The 15017-nt window shown below is 40.9% G+C and overlaps 1 protein-coding gene across 1 annotated transcript; it reads left to right on the top strand.

Annotated features, from left to right (window-relative positions):
- The first annotated feature begins 426 nt into the window (after positions 1 to 426).
- Positions 427 to 14822, top strand: emp2 (epithelial membrane protein 2). The gene is made up of 5 exons (XM_072368158.1): positions 427 to 592; positions 10685 to 10971; positions 11066 to 11174; positions 11257 to 11397; positions 12479 to 14822. The coding sequence occupies exons 2-5, from the start codon at positions 10894 to 10896 to the stop codon at positions 12646 to 12648; spliced, it is 498 nt and encodes a 165-aa protein (XP_072224259.1). The 5' UTR covers positions 427 to 592; positions 10685 to 10893; the 3' UTR covers positions 12649 to 14822.
- The last annotated feature ends 195 nt before the right edge of the window (positions 14823 to 15017 follow it).

Genomic DNA, 15017 nt, shown 5'->3' with positions numbered 1-15017 from the left:
GCTTGTTATTCTTTCTCTCATTTACTCCACTGTGAGGAAACACAAACTTTCAAACTTCCCCTCTGACTCCTCTAATGACTGTTTTTATGGGTACTCTTTCCCCGCCAATTCCTTTAGTTCCTCTCACCGATAACAAACTTGCATTAATTTCCTCAGAGGTCAAGTCAGCTCTGTGTATCCATCACTACAACCAGCCAAACCCTGTCCTTCTCCTATCCTCAAACTATGTCTTTGCCATATAAAGGGGACTTGTTTCTGTCCCCATGTGGAGGACATGTCCTCACAATGTCATTGTGTCAAGTTTAGGTCCCCACAACGTGAGCAAAACCCGCGCACACATTACCAGCCCTTGCACCTCCACGCACACTCATTCCCAAACCACACCCAGCTCCAGGTCTCGAGCCCTCCCACACGCGCTCCCGACAGCCGGACCAGAGAGAGCGTGCGTAGCTGTGGCTTTTTTTTTCTCTAAGTAAGACACCCAGAGTGTGTAACGTTTGAAGACTGTTTTCTTGTGAGATTTATCCATTTTTTATCCTCCAATTTCTCCTTTTCACACCCGGAACTCCTTACAAGTTTGCCCCCTTCCCCGGTAAGTGAGTTCTAAGTTTTTATTTTTGCTTTGGGATTGAAATGCTGCATGAGACTTTCTATGGGGGGTTCCCGACCCATTCACATAAACATACATTTTTTAAATGTTTATTATTTTTTTTCTGCTGTGGGAGATAACTTTACACCTAATACTTTACTTCAAGTTGCGCTCTGTCAGGATACTTGTGTAATAGCTGCTGGGAATGGGGATGGGTTCATCTGACTTGATTCGTCAGCGACCAGTTTTAAGAATCCCTTACTGTCGTGCTTTCGCCCGCAGATATTTTTACACAGATCGTAACTCAGGCTCCAGGTTCAGGCGATGGAAATGAAAGGGGCGTTGTCAGCCACCAGTGTGTGTTTTTTTTGTGTGAGAGGAGTGAAATGCAGCCTGTTTGCCTGCGTCCAGCGAATGAATGTTCGGTGCGTCGCGATGGAAGAAAAATGTATTTTCCTCAATGGACGCAGGGAATACGCGCACGTCCAGTTGACGCTTTCTGCTGTATTTCCCATTAGGCGCTGGCGTTACTAAGCTGCTAATAAAGGGCTTTTTAAATTAAATTATTGAGTACTTGTCTGAATCAGTGACTTTATTGTTTTTTTCAAATTTTTTTTTTTTTTGGGCGGGGGGTAAATAAACTGAAATATTTGATTGTTTGAGTTGAAGCAAATATTAGACATAATATATTACAGAGTCCTATTATGATTAAAAAAAAGCTCCATATGTGGATTCCTTGGTATGGTTAATCTTTTGACCTTTTTCATTTTTGATGTGGCAGTTATCGCCGTTGCAACGGCCCTTCGTTTGGTGCGCCCTCGTGCGGCTAAAACCAACAGTGTGTTCCTCCAGCTGCACAGTGTTGGAAGAGATTTTTCACCTTGAGCCACAGGTGCACACTCCTTGAGTTTAATGGAGAACGGAGCCACAGCCATCCAAAGCTGTGATTTCATGGGAGTTTTGGTTATAGATACACAAAAGTCTGTTGAAAGCTAATTCAGACCTTGTTGGTCAGCATGCAGTCATGAAGAATTGCACATAATGAACAAAAAGGTGAGATAAAAAAGAAATACCACTCTCAAAATCTCATTAATATCATGCAACATGTACAGTACTGTGGAATTGTCTTTAGCTACCCCTATTTTTTTCTATGTGCTGCAGGGGAAAACGAAATGAAGAAACATGGAAATACAGTTTATAAGGCAAAAACAGTGTGTGTACAATTCTAACAAGCTTGAAAGTCAATGTTTGGTGTAACCCCCTGTAATTTCTTTAAGCAGTCTCCAGGAATAGTTCTCCAGGCTTCTTGAAGGACATCCCAAAGCTCTTCTTTGGATGTTGGCTGCCTTTTGTTCCGTTCTCTGTCAGGATGATCCCACCCTGCTTGAATAATGTTGAGGTCCAGGCTCTGGGGAGGATTCATCACACCATAAGATCTGTTGCCACTGATTTTCAGTCCACTTCTTGTGTCATTTGGCACACCTCAGCTGTTTCCCTTCCTTAAAAATGGCTTCTTGACAGCCATTCTTCCATGGAGACCATTTCTGATGAGGCTCCAGTGAGTAGTAGATGGACGAACCAAAGTTTTTTGTTTTTCTTATTTTTAACATTTTTGATTGATGCAATTATGTACATTTATGGCAGAATACTAAAAACAAAGTGGTTAAAGATTTTTTTTTTTTATTGGCTCTTTCCTAAGTTGACTGTTAGGACTTGATTTAAAGTGAGTGAAAAAGCAACCAATGTCCAAAGGAAAATAAGGACGAATAAATAACTAAAGAAACAAATGCATGAAAACAGTTTCATGACTGTGACTGTGGATCAATAGAGGGTATGTTTGAATTCTATGAAAGTCAAGCTCTTTGGGGGTTCAGAATGTTTTACTTGTTAATGTATTGTAACCAAAGTATGATCCTGGAAATAGCTATCAAATGGAATAATTTGCTCGGAATGACTCCTATTATCAATTATTTCTTGCTGTCATGTTTTATAACACAAAGGCAGAGTTCCAGTGGTAATTCGATAGAATTTCCCAGACAAAAGAGTTGTGTGATATTTGATCGGCGGGGACGGAGATGTGTGGAGATCTTCTTTTCACCTCTCTGTCAGTTGCTGCCCAACCTCCCAATGCCATGTGGAAGTCATTACTCAGCACTGTCATATCGGGAATTTATGAGAAAACAGACACACACACACTCACATAAAAGCTATGTTAGTGTCCAACCTGAATGAATTCTTGTGTCAGAGGGAAGTCTTTAAACGCAGCAGGAAAACAATTGTGTGCAGTATCTTGCATTCTTTTGCACCAGTGTTGCCCTTAATGCCTGGTTTTATCTGTTCTGGTGCTGAACAAAACTCCACTAAACAAAAATATTTCAGTAGCTCAAGAAGCCCATTATTGATTTGTGAAGTAGATGCACACATACACATATTTTTAGGCTTCTGTTGTAAATAGCAAGAAAAAAAGTCGGTGTCCAATTTAGGTTTGTTTGTTACTCCTGTGGATGAAAGTAATTAACAGACAGCAACTGTTAATTAGAGATCAACGCCTACATCATGCTGAATTACCTTTCCCAGTCTTATTTGCAGGGATTTCACATTGAATAACTGAATTGCTTTGTTATTCCTAAAAGGTAAATCATGTTGTTGCAGTGTAAATTAATCAGGATAAATATATAAAAAGTATAGTAGAGAGGCATGGTTCATTTTCAATAGACTGCCATGAATGCATCAGGGTGTTGTGTTTGTAGCTTGGCAACAACTGAGCTGATGACATCATGTGCGGCGTCAGCAGGTAACATGGGTAGACCCTCTTGGTAGACAGCATGAGGGCAGCTGCTCATTGGTTGATGCAGATGGCTGCCCTTCTGGTTCTGCTGCAGGTCTCTTCCTGTTGGAAAATGTTTTTTCCACTCCACTGTCGCCGGCTGCCCCATGCAGCGCAATCTGTTGATTCCCTTAGTTAATGAATTGGATTATAATGAGCTGGTTTCAGTTATACTTTGATTGAATTGAACAGAGCTAACTGGCGTAGTACTAAATTACTTTACTTTTCTCTTTGAAGAGATTTCAGGTGGCTTTCATTGTGAACTGATAATATGTAAATAAACTGAACTGAATAGATTTTATGAACATTAATGTTTGACCCCACCTACCCTTACACAAAGAACCAATCACTGTGGAGTGTTCCTCCTACTCTTCTATCCAATCCAGCAGTGGCGCTGCTTATTCTTTTACCGCATTGGTCAAATTGTGGCATCAACACAGCTCCATAACCTCTTTCATAGCTCTTTAGGTGCTCCTAACTCCACGCAGTTTCCTTAAGAAACAGGAGGTGTCCTTACTGAGAAAATAGTCGGTCAAAATGACACTCAATCTTATTGTAATTTAGCCATTAATCCAATCCGATGGCACGCATGTAACCGCACTGACTGGGGAGAATGGCGAGCATAAACCAGATGTGACAAACGGAGTCCTTGCCCGGCATTATACAAATATATTCCATTATGATGCAGACACGTTGCAGAAGAAAATCCTAAACTGCAATGTTTTTAAGGCTACTCAGAAGCACTCCCTTCTGTTGGAGAGAAGAACTCCCTTTAAAGTGAGTCGTCTTTGGCTTTGTGACTTTAAAATGACCTGAATGTACGGATAAACAAAGCAACACCAAAAAGCTTGATTCGAATGATTCAGACTGAGCCTCCTGACCACAGTAGACTACAGTCTACAGTTAATGAGTATATCCTCTAAATTCAGACAGAACCTATGACTTGGCTCTGTTTGAATGAATCATTGAATTCGGACATGTTGACCAGCCTCAACATTTATTCCAGAAAGGCAGCTCATCCTCTGGTCACACCCTCAGAACAAACCACTAAATGTTTGCCCAGATAGTTGTTAAATTGAGCAGGTTGTGGAGTAATCTTTGCATCTATTACCCATTTTTTCTTTGTACTCAACAGGACTGCTGGATATTTTTTTGAGGGGGCAGGCAGCCAGCTCTTGTCCGTGCAATGTTCCATAAATCCAAATGGAGAAGTGTCAAGGAATATATACATCTTTTTTTTCTCTATCTATAATCCCACAGCTGCACTGGAGGCCATTTATATGACTCCTCGTACATTCCAAAATCAAACCACGTGTGTGTGTGTGTTTTGTGTGCACTTCCAAAACAAACCTTTATTTGGTCACTGGCCTCGGTCAAGGGAAGATGTGCCTTTTGTGTTTTCTCTCAAAATAAGCCATAGAAACACACGACTCACGGCCGGAAATTCATTTTTCAGTAGCAGGGGAGAGTTCCCTTTTACCTGCTTTCACATAAGGGGGATTTATACACATTAGAAGAGATACTCCTTCTGACCCCAACTACAGGTCTTATGCTATTCTTTTCTTTCCTTAGATGGCATTTAGTTGCTTTACTCCAGCTCAGGGGTTTCTCTTAACTGTATAAATTGAAGTGTTTGAGTACTGCAGTGTGCCTTTCGTCTCTTTGAGCGGCATCAGTGTTTGACTCCCCTATTTTTCACTTCCATGACACTTAATCACTTATTTGAACACACCAACAATGTGCCTTAAGATAATTCTTATTCATTATGTCCCATTTGTTTGAGGTATTTTGATCTTTTGGAGTTATTTTCTGGTACACTATCAACCATTCATCCATTTTCAATACTCGCTTAATCCAGTTCAGGGTGAGCTGGAGCCTATCCCAGCTGCTCACCTGCTGCTCGAGCAACAGGAGACAATTTGTTGCCTTCATTTTCTACAGCTCAACAGAGCTACCAGTCATTGACAGAAATGACCAGCCCAGTACGCACTCTCTGTCACATTGTGCAGAATATGCACCCATCCAGCATAGTTGGTCTAGGAAGGTAGTGAGAAGTAAGTACAGTGAAGCAAAAACAAAGCCTGCTTGCTACGGGGCTGCAGCTCTGGACAACCACATCTGTAAGTTCATATTAATTAAACTTGTTTATATGGTGCAGTGTCACCATAATATACCCAAAAGCTGACCCAAGCAGGTCATGTTTTCAAAAGTTTAAAATAACCGCCTGAGTGAATAAGATTTTATCTTGATCCCTACACAACAGTTTGTTGGTAACACTAATTTTATCCCATCCACAGCGGAAGACGGTACAACTAAATTACATTTATTTTAATAGCACATCACAGAAGTAATCTTATGGCTCTTTCAATATAAAACAAACAGTTTTGATAATTCAGTTAACTGGAATCCTAATGCTAATTAATGAGAAAGGTTCTATGGTCAAGGAAACCAACAGACCACATCGAATCTTCTGAGCCTGCGCATGTGTGTACAGTCCTCAACTGCCTACACCCTCAAGTATTTTCTTTTGTTAGATTTTTTAGAATAATCTTTTCAGAATTTTTAGAATCTTGCTTTCGCTAACAGGTCTCAAAGAGACATCTAGTGGCACAAATTGCAAATTGCCACCAACTAAATACCACCCACCTACTAACAAGCTATAACAGCTGTCCAGTGTGAGCTACTGTGGTTAAATACCGGTGCAACATGGAGTCACAGGGCGAGTCACTGTGTCTTTGGATTTAAACTGATTGCCCTAACATATTAAAATCAAAAACTGTTATAAGGATAAATATGCAAAACAGACATTGGACAACTACACATCTCTTTGTTGTGACCCTGGACACATACTCAAGGTTGTTCAGTGGCCAGAGGACTCCACTAGAGGTATTTTTTGATGTTTCTCTGTCTTAATTAAATTTTCCGTGGCTGAAGACAGAGTGAAAGAGACACACCGAGGCAGAGAGAGTGGGACAGTGAGAGAGATGGGGGAGTGAGATTCAGAGGCCCAGTTAAGTCTGTGGCTTTGTGTTTTATGAAAGAGTAAAAAAAAGGACATTAAAAGTCAGCATTTTCCACCAGGCAAGGGAATCAGTCCACACATGCACACACACACGCACACTCGCACTCAAACACCGAGGCCCCCCAGCCTCCTATTATAAGCCTGAGTGGAGGGGAGGAATGGCTGCATTTGGGCCTGTTTGTCGGCGTATGTCAGTACTGTATGTGTCGGGGAAGGCTGCTGGAGTTTTCTGTCAATTTTTGGTTCCAGCACTGTGCTAGAGTTTCCAAAAGTCAAACACAAAGGATACTGTCTCACAAACAAACCATAGGATAGTGTGCTTACAGTCAAGTGACTTGCATTATAAAGCACGGCTTCATTTTTTTGTATGTTTCCTTTTTTTTCCCCCAACTGCAGACTTTCCGTGGTCATTTTTTATGTGCAGAGTGGGTCTCATAAATCTGAAGCCACTGAAACCAGATACAAACCCACTTTGAATAGCTCTGAAAACACAAGCCTTACAGAGAAAAATATTAGTCTCTAAAAACCTGTTTTTTACAACCTCTATAGTTTTTTTTAATTTTCTTCTATCTCTGACAGCAGTAAATGTCACTGTTTTGTTTTTGGCTTGGCATGAAAGCATCTTAGTCCAGATAACTTCATTAATGGGTTCACTGAAGACTGCAGCTGATTCCCACTCTGACTGACATGTTGTATATAATGTGTCCACTATGATAGATAAGGTCTGAAAATCTGTAAAAAAAATCAATGTTATTCATACCATAGTAGGAGGAATGATATATTCAGCATGCATAAAATTAAGTGCTTGTTTGTGTGTGTGTGTGTGTGTGTGTGTGTGTTGCCTGGTGTCAGAGCTCTCAAATTTAACCTCTGCAAGGCAACGGCCTTCCATGGTAATACAGGCCGCCACATTTGTGTTGTGTTTTGCAATTGTGAGCAGGTTTCTGTGGTAATAATGTAATGTTTGGGTTGTTCTCTGCAAAATGAGTTACATATTTCATTTTTAAAGGATCACCATGCTATGTTTGCTCAGTAAAACCAAGGTAACTAACATGTTGATAGGAATCACTGGGACACTTGAAAGTAAGAGGTGATAGAAGAGCGGGATTGTTTATTCTTATTCGTACCAGGCTTTAAATTCTACGATAATTAAAGTCAGGGCAGTCAGTTTGTGCAATGCAAACACACACACACACACATGGAGACGCATCCATATGATTTACATAACGCTACCTTGTCATTTGCCAGTGCTTTCATGTCTGCTATTAATTCTGTTTAAATTGCCTTTAATCATATGAACTGTGATAATCTCTGAGTCTTTTTCTTTCTTTAGTTGCATGGTAGACCACAGTCATGTGTGTGTGTGCATTTACACTCATGTTTTTGTTTTTCTCTCTTCCCTCCATTTTACTCCAATGGGGCTCCCTCCCTTCACCTCACTATCTCCTCCCTCTTCCCTCGCTCCTCCTTCCTTTTCTCCCTCTTTTTTTTTCCCTTACTGAGATGAGACAGCAGCTGCAAACAGTGGAAGATCCAGCTGTGTGTCTCTGTGTGTATATGTGTATGTGTGTACATGTCTGGGAGATTATTTGCTGCTCCAAAGAATGCTCCCGCAGGTCAGATTAGACTCAGTTGCCTAAGAGGTGCTCTGCAGATGATATTAAGTTGTTGGTCTTTCCTTTGTCCTGCCCGTTTTCCTTTCCCTCCTCACTATCATAAGGTTAAAAGTTAAGTTTCAATCCTAGACACATCATTTTTATAAAATGTTCTTAATGATCGTCAGGGACTATGTTGAGGTCTGATGATGCAAAAACCAGACCTCTCTAAAGTTGTTGCCAGGCTTAAAAATAAGCTTGTGTCTTCTAAATCCGCCCAGCGTGACCTCTCACTTGTACACTATGTTCACATGCATCCTTTACAAAACAATCTTATACTTCTGACTTTCACATCAACAGTTTCACCCCCACATGTGCGATTTCATTCATTTTTTTATTTTTTACAGAAGTGTAACAGTGGGTTTGGCTTTATGTTAGTGTTGTCTTTAATTCCTTTTGGTATTATTAAGACCCCGTGGCTGGAAATGCCGTTACTATTTGCAATGTTGTTTGAAACCGAACCCCTATACATAAACTTCTGATGTTTCCCCACTTCCTTTTTTTTCGCTATTTCCCACTTGTCCCCCCTTCCCCCACCTCAGACAGGGAGGATCTATCCTCTGGCACATCCCACAGCCACATGCTCGCACACTAAAACGGTGGCCAGCTTCCTGTTGGCGGGTAGAAGCTGTTTTTACTGTGACTCCATTTTGGCACACAAGGCTAATTCCTCTGCTGTCTGGCTGTGTGTGTGTGTGTGTGTGTGTCTGCCTCCTCCACTTCTAAAGTGCGAATGGGAGCTCCTCCTGAAGTCAAAATCATGTGTAAGCTATATGTGTAGTTTTATATGCATCATCCCCACTGTCTGCTGAGACTAATGTCTGACACTGTACATCCAGGAGAGACGGTACTCGTGGCTGGTTTAGAGATGCAGCCTTTATTCTGCTGGCTTTCCAGCTGTAAAAGAGTTCTCTTGAAAAGGTGAATTGTCGATTTTAGGGTATTTTGTTGGTAATTGGGTTAGGATTAGCTGAGGGAAGCTCAGAGAGCGTTAGACAGTCTGAGCAAAACCGTATGTTGGCTTAACAAACAACATGGTTTTCTTGCTATGTAAGCTGGAATCTATTTCTGCTGGAGCTGCATTTTATTTGAATCTTTCCTTTAACACAATTTGTTGTCTGAAAAGATGATGGAAAAACAACTCAGACAATTCCATTACATAAAATGCTGGCCACTGTCTGGGGAGTTTTCCTGAGACCCATCCTGTGTTTTCTTGGCAGTATGCTTCTGGCCATTGTTTTGTGGAAATGTAAACCTATGACCCAGCTAGGGATCTAGAGAGGGTTTACACTCACAAATGCCTTTTTTGTTTTTCTGCGCCCATCTTTTTTCTCTATCCCCAATGAGTTTCCCCAAGTCCACAAAATGTCCCCACAGAATGATGCTGCCATCACCTTATTTGACCGTGGGAATAGTGTCAAGGAGCAAATGCTCCATGCGTGTTTTTCACACATCGTTGGGAATTGTGTCTAACGAGGTCAATCTTGATTCAATCAGATTGTAAAATTGTCGTCTAAGACACATTTAGGTGCCTTTTCGTGAGGAGTGACTTCTATCCACATTACTGGGCCTGACTGGTGGAGTTACCATTGGCTTGTTGGTTACCCATCTGACTGAGACCCTTTGTCCCTGATCACCCAGGTTGGCTGGCTGGCCAGCAAGATTTTGGAAATATATTGATGGTTCCAAGCTGCTTCCATTTTAGAGTGATGGAGGCTACGGTACTTTAAATGCTGAGGTGAACAGCGAGGTTAACTAAATTCATGTCTAAACAGAGAATCATCTCTTTAGCAGAGGCTCACGCACACATCTGTTATGACTGTCAACAGTGTTTTATGTTTGCATAAACTGTTGAACATTTCGCTTGTGGTATGATGATACAGATTTGAAGGTCACACCACAGAAAACAAATGGATAAGCTGGCATTTGAACTAGCACCATGTGTGTTCTTCTTCCATGTGCTGCACACGCACACAAGGATGTCACGTAGATGTATTATTATAAGAGGTTTTGCTTTTATTACATTTTGTACTGCGGTCCAGGGCAAGACTCAACAATAGCACAAGTTGTGCATTCAAAGATTCCTCTTCTGGATTTAGGCCTTCGATTTTTGCAGAGTAAACACTGCACTCCCACATAATGTAAATGTGTACATACATACACACACGCACACACACTTTGGCTCGCATACAGACGCAACACGCACATTTGCTGTAATTTGAGGGGAGACTTGGAGGCGACAAGTATTTCTCTGTTTCATTAACTGTGCATTTTTTTTCCTGTTGTTTGGAAATGCTGCATTTTGGTAATTGGCTCCAGATGTTCCAGTAGCTTTAAGTGTATATACACTCTGCTTGAATTGCCTTTATGTTGTTTTCTTTACCTCCCAGTTAGTTTAAAGTTGAATCAAAACTACAGTTTCTGCAGTTTCTTTTGAGCTGTCAGTATACGCTCATGTATATAAACCTTTGCGGCGTGCAGTGAAGGTATATCTGCCTTTGTGCTTAATATTACCTGATGTCAAAACAATTATTCTTTCATGCATGCTTGTGTGTCTTATAAGGATATTACAAATATGCTGTTACCAACAGATTCCTTTCATGTGAGAGACCTTGATCCCATCTCGACTAGCAGCCTGCAACCCTGCCCGTCTGACGACTAGCATAAACACTCAGAAGCAGTCCCACCCAAAACAATATCATACATCTGCAAATAAGCTATCAGCCAGCAGGAGAACCAACCAGCCGCTGAAACAGCTTGTAACTGCTGTGACCAAAGTGAGCCAGAGTTAAGGCGAGCCATGTTGATCATCCTAGCTTTCATCATCTTCTTCCACCTGGCTGCCGCCATCCTGCTCTACGTTGCAACCATTCACAATGTAAGTACACAGCAAGAATGAACATCCCTTTGAAACAGAGCGAGGCAAATCAGGTTGTAAATTTATCCTGCCAATGTGTCCTGCCCTCCCAAAGGCATGGTGGGTTGTGTCGACATCCGGACGTGAAGTCATTTACTCTGACTTGTGGTACTCCTGTAACTCCACCTGCTACCCCGTGGAAAACAGCCACACTGCCGTTGCAGGTGAGACTGGGTGTGACTCTGTGCTTCCATTACATGTGTGATTTATGTTCGTGTGCAAACTTCCTGTCTTTTCTCTCCCCAGCTTATCTGCAAGCAGTCCAGGCGACCATGATCCTGTCTGCCATTTTATGTACTGTCAGCTTATTGGTCTTCATCCTTCAGCTCTTCAGGATCAAGCAGGGAGAGCGATTCATTTTCACAGCTATCATCCAGCTGTTGGCATGTATGTAAAACAAACATTTAATTATCCAGTGCAGCTTTTTGGATTTGTCATATTCACTTAATTGCAACCAGTGTGGGGAAAATGTTACTTTTCACAAGTAAATAATTAAGTTATAAGACAAATGTCACAAGAAAGTGACTAGTTATGTCATGAATTCGACTGCTAAGAAAAGAACATCTACCTTTGAATGTGCTGACTCTCATGCTGTGAGCGTGAGAGTCCACAGTTCACACTTTCCACATGCTCTCACATCACGTCCATTTTCTCGTGCAGTGAAAAACAAATTCACAATTTAGGATGTTGCAGCGTAAAACATGGAGACTGACACCATCAGTGTCGTCAGTTTGGCAATTTACTGACCCACAAAAGCAAGGTCTCCTCTGCATTGCAGGAAGACCTTTCTACGTGTCTCTTATGTGTTTGGTCAAAAGCACAAAGTGCCTGTAAACTGCCCGGACATGTGCAGCATTGCAGTGGGTCATCACACTGTGTGAGAAAACTCTGGAGTCATGCTGGCACTTCTAACTTTCTCTCTGGGAGATCGTTTTTCATGTAGATGGAGCTGAAATCAAGGCACAGGTCTTGTCCTTAACTGGTTTGGATGGTGGTTTGGAGAGATAATGCTGCAATTCTAGAATCAGGAGTTCATCAGAGCGGAACAACGGCTTCGGAATGCTCGAAATTGTGACTGCCAGTTAACATGTTGTTTCAGTGGCTGCTTTTCAGTCACAGTCCCAGACATGTTTCACTGCCCGACAACAGAAACAGAAAAATATGTTCGTCACAGCAGCGTTTTGGGGGATTTTTCTGTATTAGTTAGTATACTTTGCCTTTTAATGATCGTTGACCACGATGAGTTTTTGCCTCATATTTAAGGGAAGATAGTATAGCTTGTAGCTCATTGTCTCTATTTAGTATCCAGTATTTTAACTAAGAGCAATAATTCCAGTTACTAAGAAACTTATGGGTGCCTGCAACAGACTGGAGATGACAACTAGCTGAAATGAATATTTATGTAATGTCATTCACAATCTGTGTAATGTGTCACTTCCATGCCTCTCCTTATCTATCCTCCTTCCAGCTCTATGCGTGATGATTGCGGCCTCCATCTACACGGCTGAGAATAAGAGCTTTCATGTGACCAGTCTCCAACAAGGCTCCTACGGCTCCTCTTATGTCCTAGCATGGGTCAGCTTCCCCATGACGCTCATCAGTGGCCTCATGTACCTGGTGCTCCGGAAACGCAAATAGATGCGATAGCCTTTAAAATGCAGGATCTTCAAACGTTTGGATAGTAACTTGGACACATGTGCATACAAATATGCATACACACGTTCTCTCTTTCACCCTGAGATTTTCTTTAGTATTGAAATGAAGGAAAACCACTGCAAACACAGAGATCATTTCATTTCACAGGTTTAGGATTGGACAATTCCCAATAACATATCCAGCAAACACATTGGAATTCATTTGTGATGTGCCCCCCCCCTCTCTCTTTCTCTCTTCCTGAGGGCACATTGTTCTCACTAAACATGGCAAATGTGCATGAGGACCAAACCCACCATGGGCTCTTATATTTCTGCTTTTAAGTTTCTGGAAACATTTTAGGTGAAAAATGCACCAACAAAGCCTCGACTGAAAAGTGTCAGGTTGCTTTTGCCAGCTGTGGTGGATAACTTCATTCACATGTAGCAAATGCACACCACATGCAGCTGTATTCATCTCTCAGTTACTGTTCAGCGCTCGCTCCTGAGGCTCCTCGCAGTGTTTAGTGAGAACATCATGTGCCTTCAATCATCTTCCTTTCATAAACTCTTTTCTTGTCTCATTGTTGCCTACCTGTTGCATTAATTTTCAGAGGAATGTTTTGTCAAAAAGACATGTGTGGAGATTTGTCTGACTTGGACATAGCTCCTGGATTTGCCAAAGTATCCATTCTTATTAATGCAACTTTGCATTGTTTATTTTGTACATATTTGCTGTGTATGTATGGTTCACCGTAGACTCCCATAGTAGAAGTATATAGATGAAATAAAATAAGAAAAATAAAAAAATCTGTGTTAAACTTAACATACAGGAATTGTAGTGAAATAATAGAATATAATGTGTAGGATTTTACCCTTTTTTTGTATTCTTTTATTACTGACTTGTGTTTTAATAATAAAAATGGAACCAATGATGTGCTGCGAAACTTGGGATTTTAAATGAAAAACAGAAACATTGCAAACTTGAAATGAGAATGAACCTTTCTTTGCTATTATTGCTATGACAAAAAGCTATTTATTGTTTAAAAACCACTGTGTTAGTTGTATTTTAGCATCACCTGAATGGAGACGCATTCAGTAATTAAGTCCTGTCATATTTCTCTTCTCTGGCCAGGCTACTGAAGGTTCATTGCTGGAGCATTCCTGCTAACGCTATTCCCATAAGCTCCGCTTTAAAAAGGATAAACGTGGTATTGTATCACATTTCCCTAAATCATTTCTAACAACAGTCTTATTGGCTTTTGGGGGCAGAAGACACTGGGAGAGCAGCGGGATGTTAACTTTACAGCTGATATGACCTGAAAAAACTTTGTGAAGCAGATGTTCAGCTTGCATTTTGGAAATGCTGACGACAGTTGGCTTATGACAGAAATCGGAAGAAGGAATTATGCTCAGCTATCTCAAGTTGATACCCGAAGACAAATAGAATAACACTCGAGGCCAAGATTGTGATGTCTATGGATTGAGTTTGGTTAAATTGTCATGTTAAGGAGTCATCTCTAAAGTTTTCATGTTTCATAAAATTTCAAATTTAACAGGTCAAAGGTAGCTGTAAATCTCTTAAACTGATGAAAATGCCTCATAATGCTTTCCAGTCAGACCTAAACATATCCCAAATTCTGACGATATTAGGTTGAACCAAACCACGACGGCAATCCTTCTTAAGAGACGACTTATTGGACCATAAACACAGGACCATACCAACGAATAATCCCAAGTTGTTGAAGCCAAAACTGTATTTCATGTTTTTTCTCATTTTGGGTAAAGTATTATTTCCTTTTGCTTTTAAAGAGCAAAGGGAATTCAAGAGCTTGGATAAACAACAAGTTAATTTTCCCGCTTTCATTGTTACATTTGACCAATTCTTAAATGTCCAGTTTCTTTTTACATGCTCTTTTGCTTTAATTGTTTTGAAGTAATCAAATGAAAACGTGCTATTTATTTTGACTCGTGTTGCAACATCAGTGGCAGCTCCAGTCATCTGTAAAATATCATCTGAAAGATTCATGTATCACATGTCAAACTGAAACCTTTGTCTGCTATCAACACCCAGTGGACTGAGCGAAAACTGCACTGAGTGTGCCAGTTGGTTTCAGGCTACAGAGTGCTGCCCTTCACCCATTGGAACAAGATCTCAATAAATGTAAATGTGATTACTAATCTGTGCCCGCTTGCCTTCTTGCCTTCTGCTCTTCTGTGGAAAAGATTTCTTATCTTTCCACGTTTATGTTCAAAATCGTTCTCTGTACTTTTGCAGAAGTTGAAAGAATCTTGGTAGAGTAAGTCTGGCTCATGTAGAATCACAGTATTGAACAACGCTCTTATCCTCATACTGATCAGCAAAACATTAAGACC

The sequence above is a fragment of the Leuresthes tenuis genome, unplaced genomic scaffold, assembly GCF_036924035.1.
Source record: "Leuresthes tenuis unplaced genomic scaffold, fLeuTen1.0.hap1 SCAF_17, whole genome shotgun sequence".
NCBI classification, from domain to species: domain Eukaryota; kingdom Metazoa; phylum Chordata; class Actinopteri; order Atheriniformes; family Atherinopsidae; genus Leuresthes; species Leuresthes tenuis.
The sequence above is the reverse complement of the archived record's forward strand: the minus strand, read 5'-3'. Positions and strand labels throughout refer to the sequence as shown.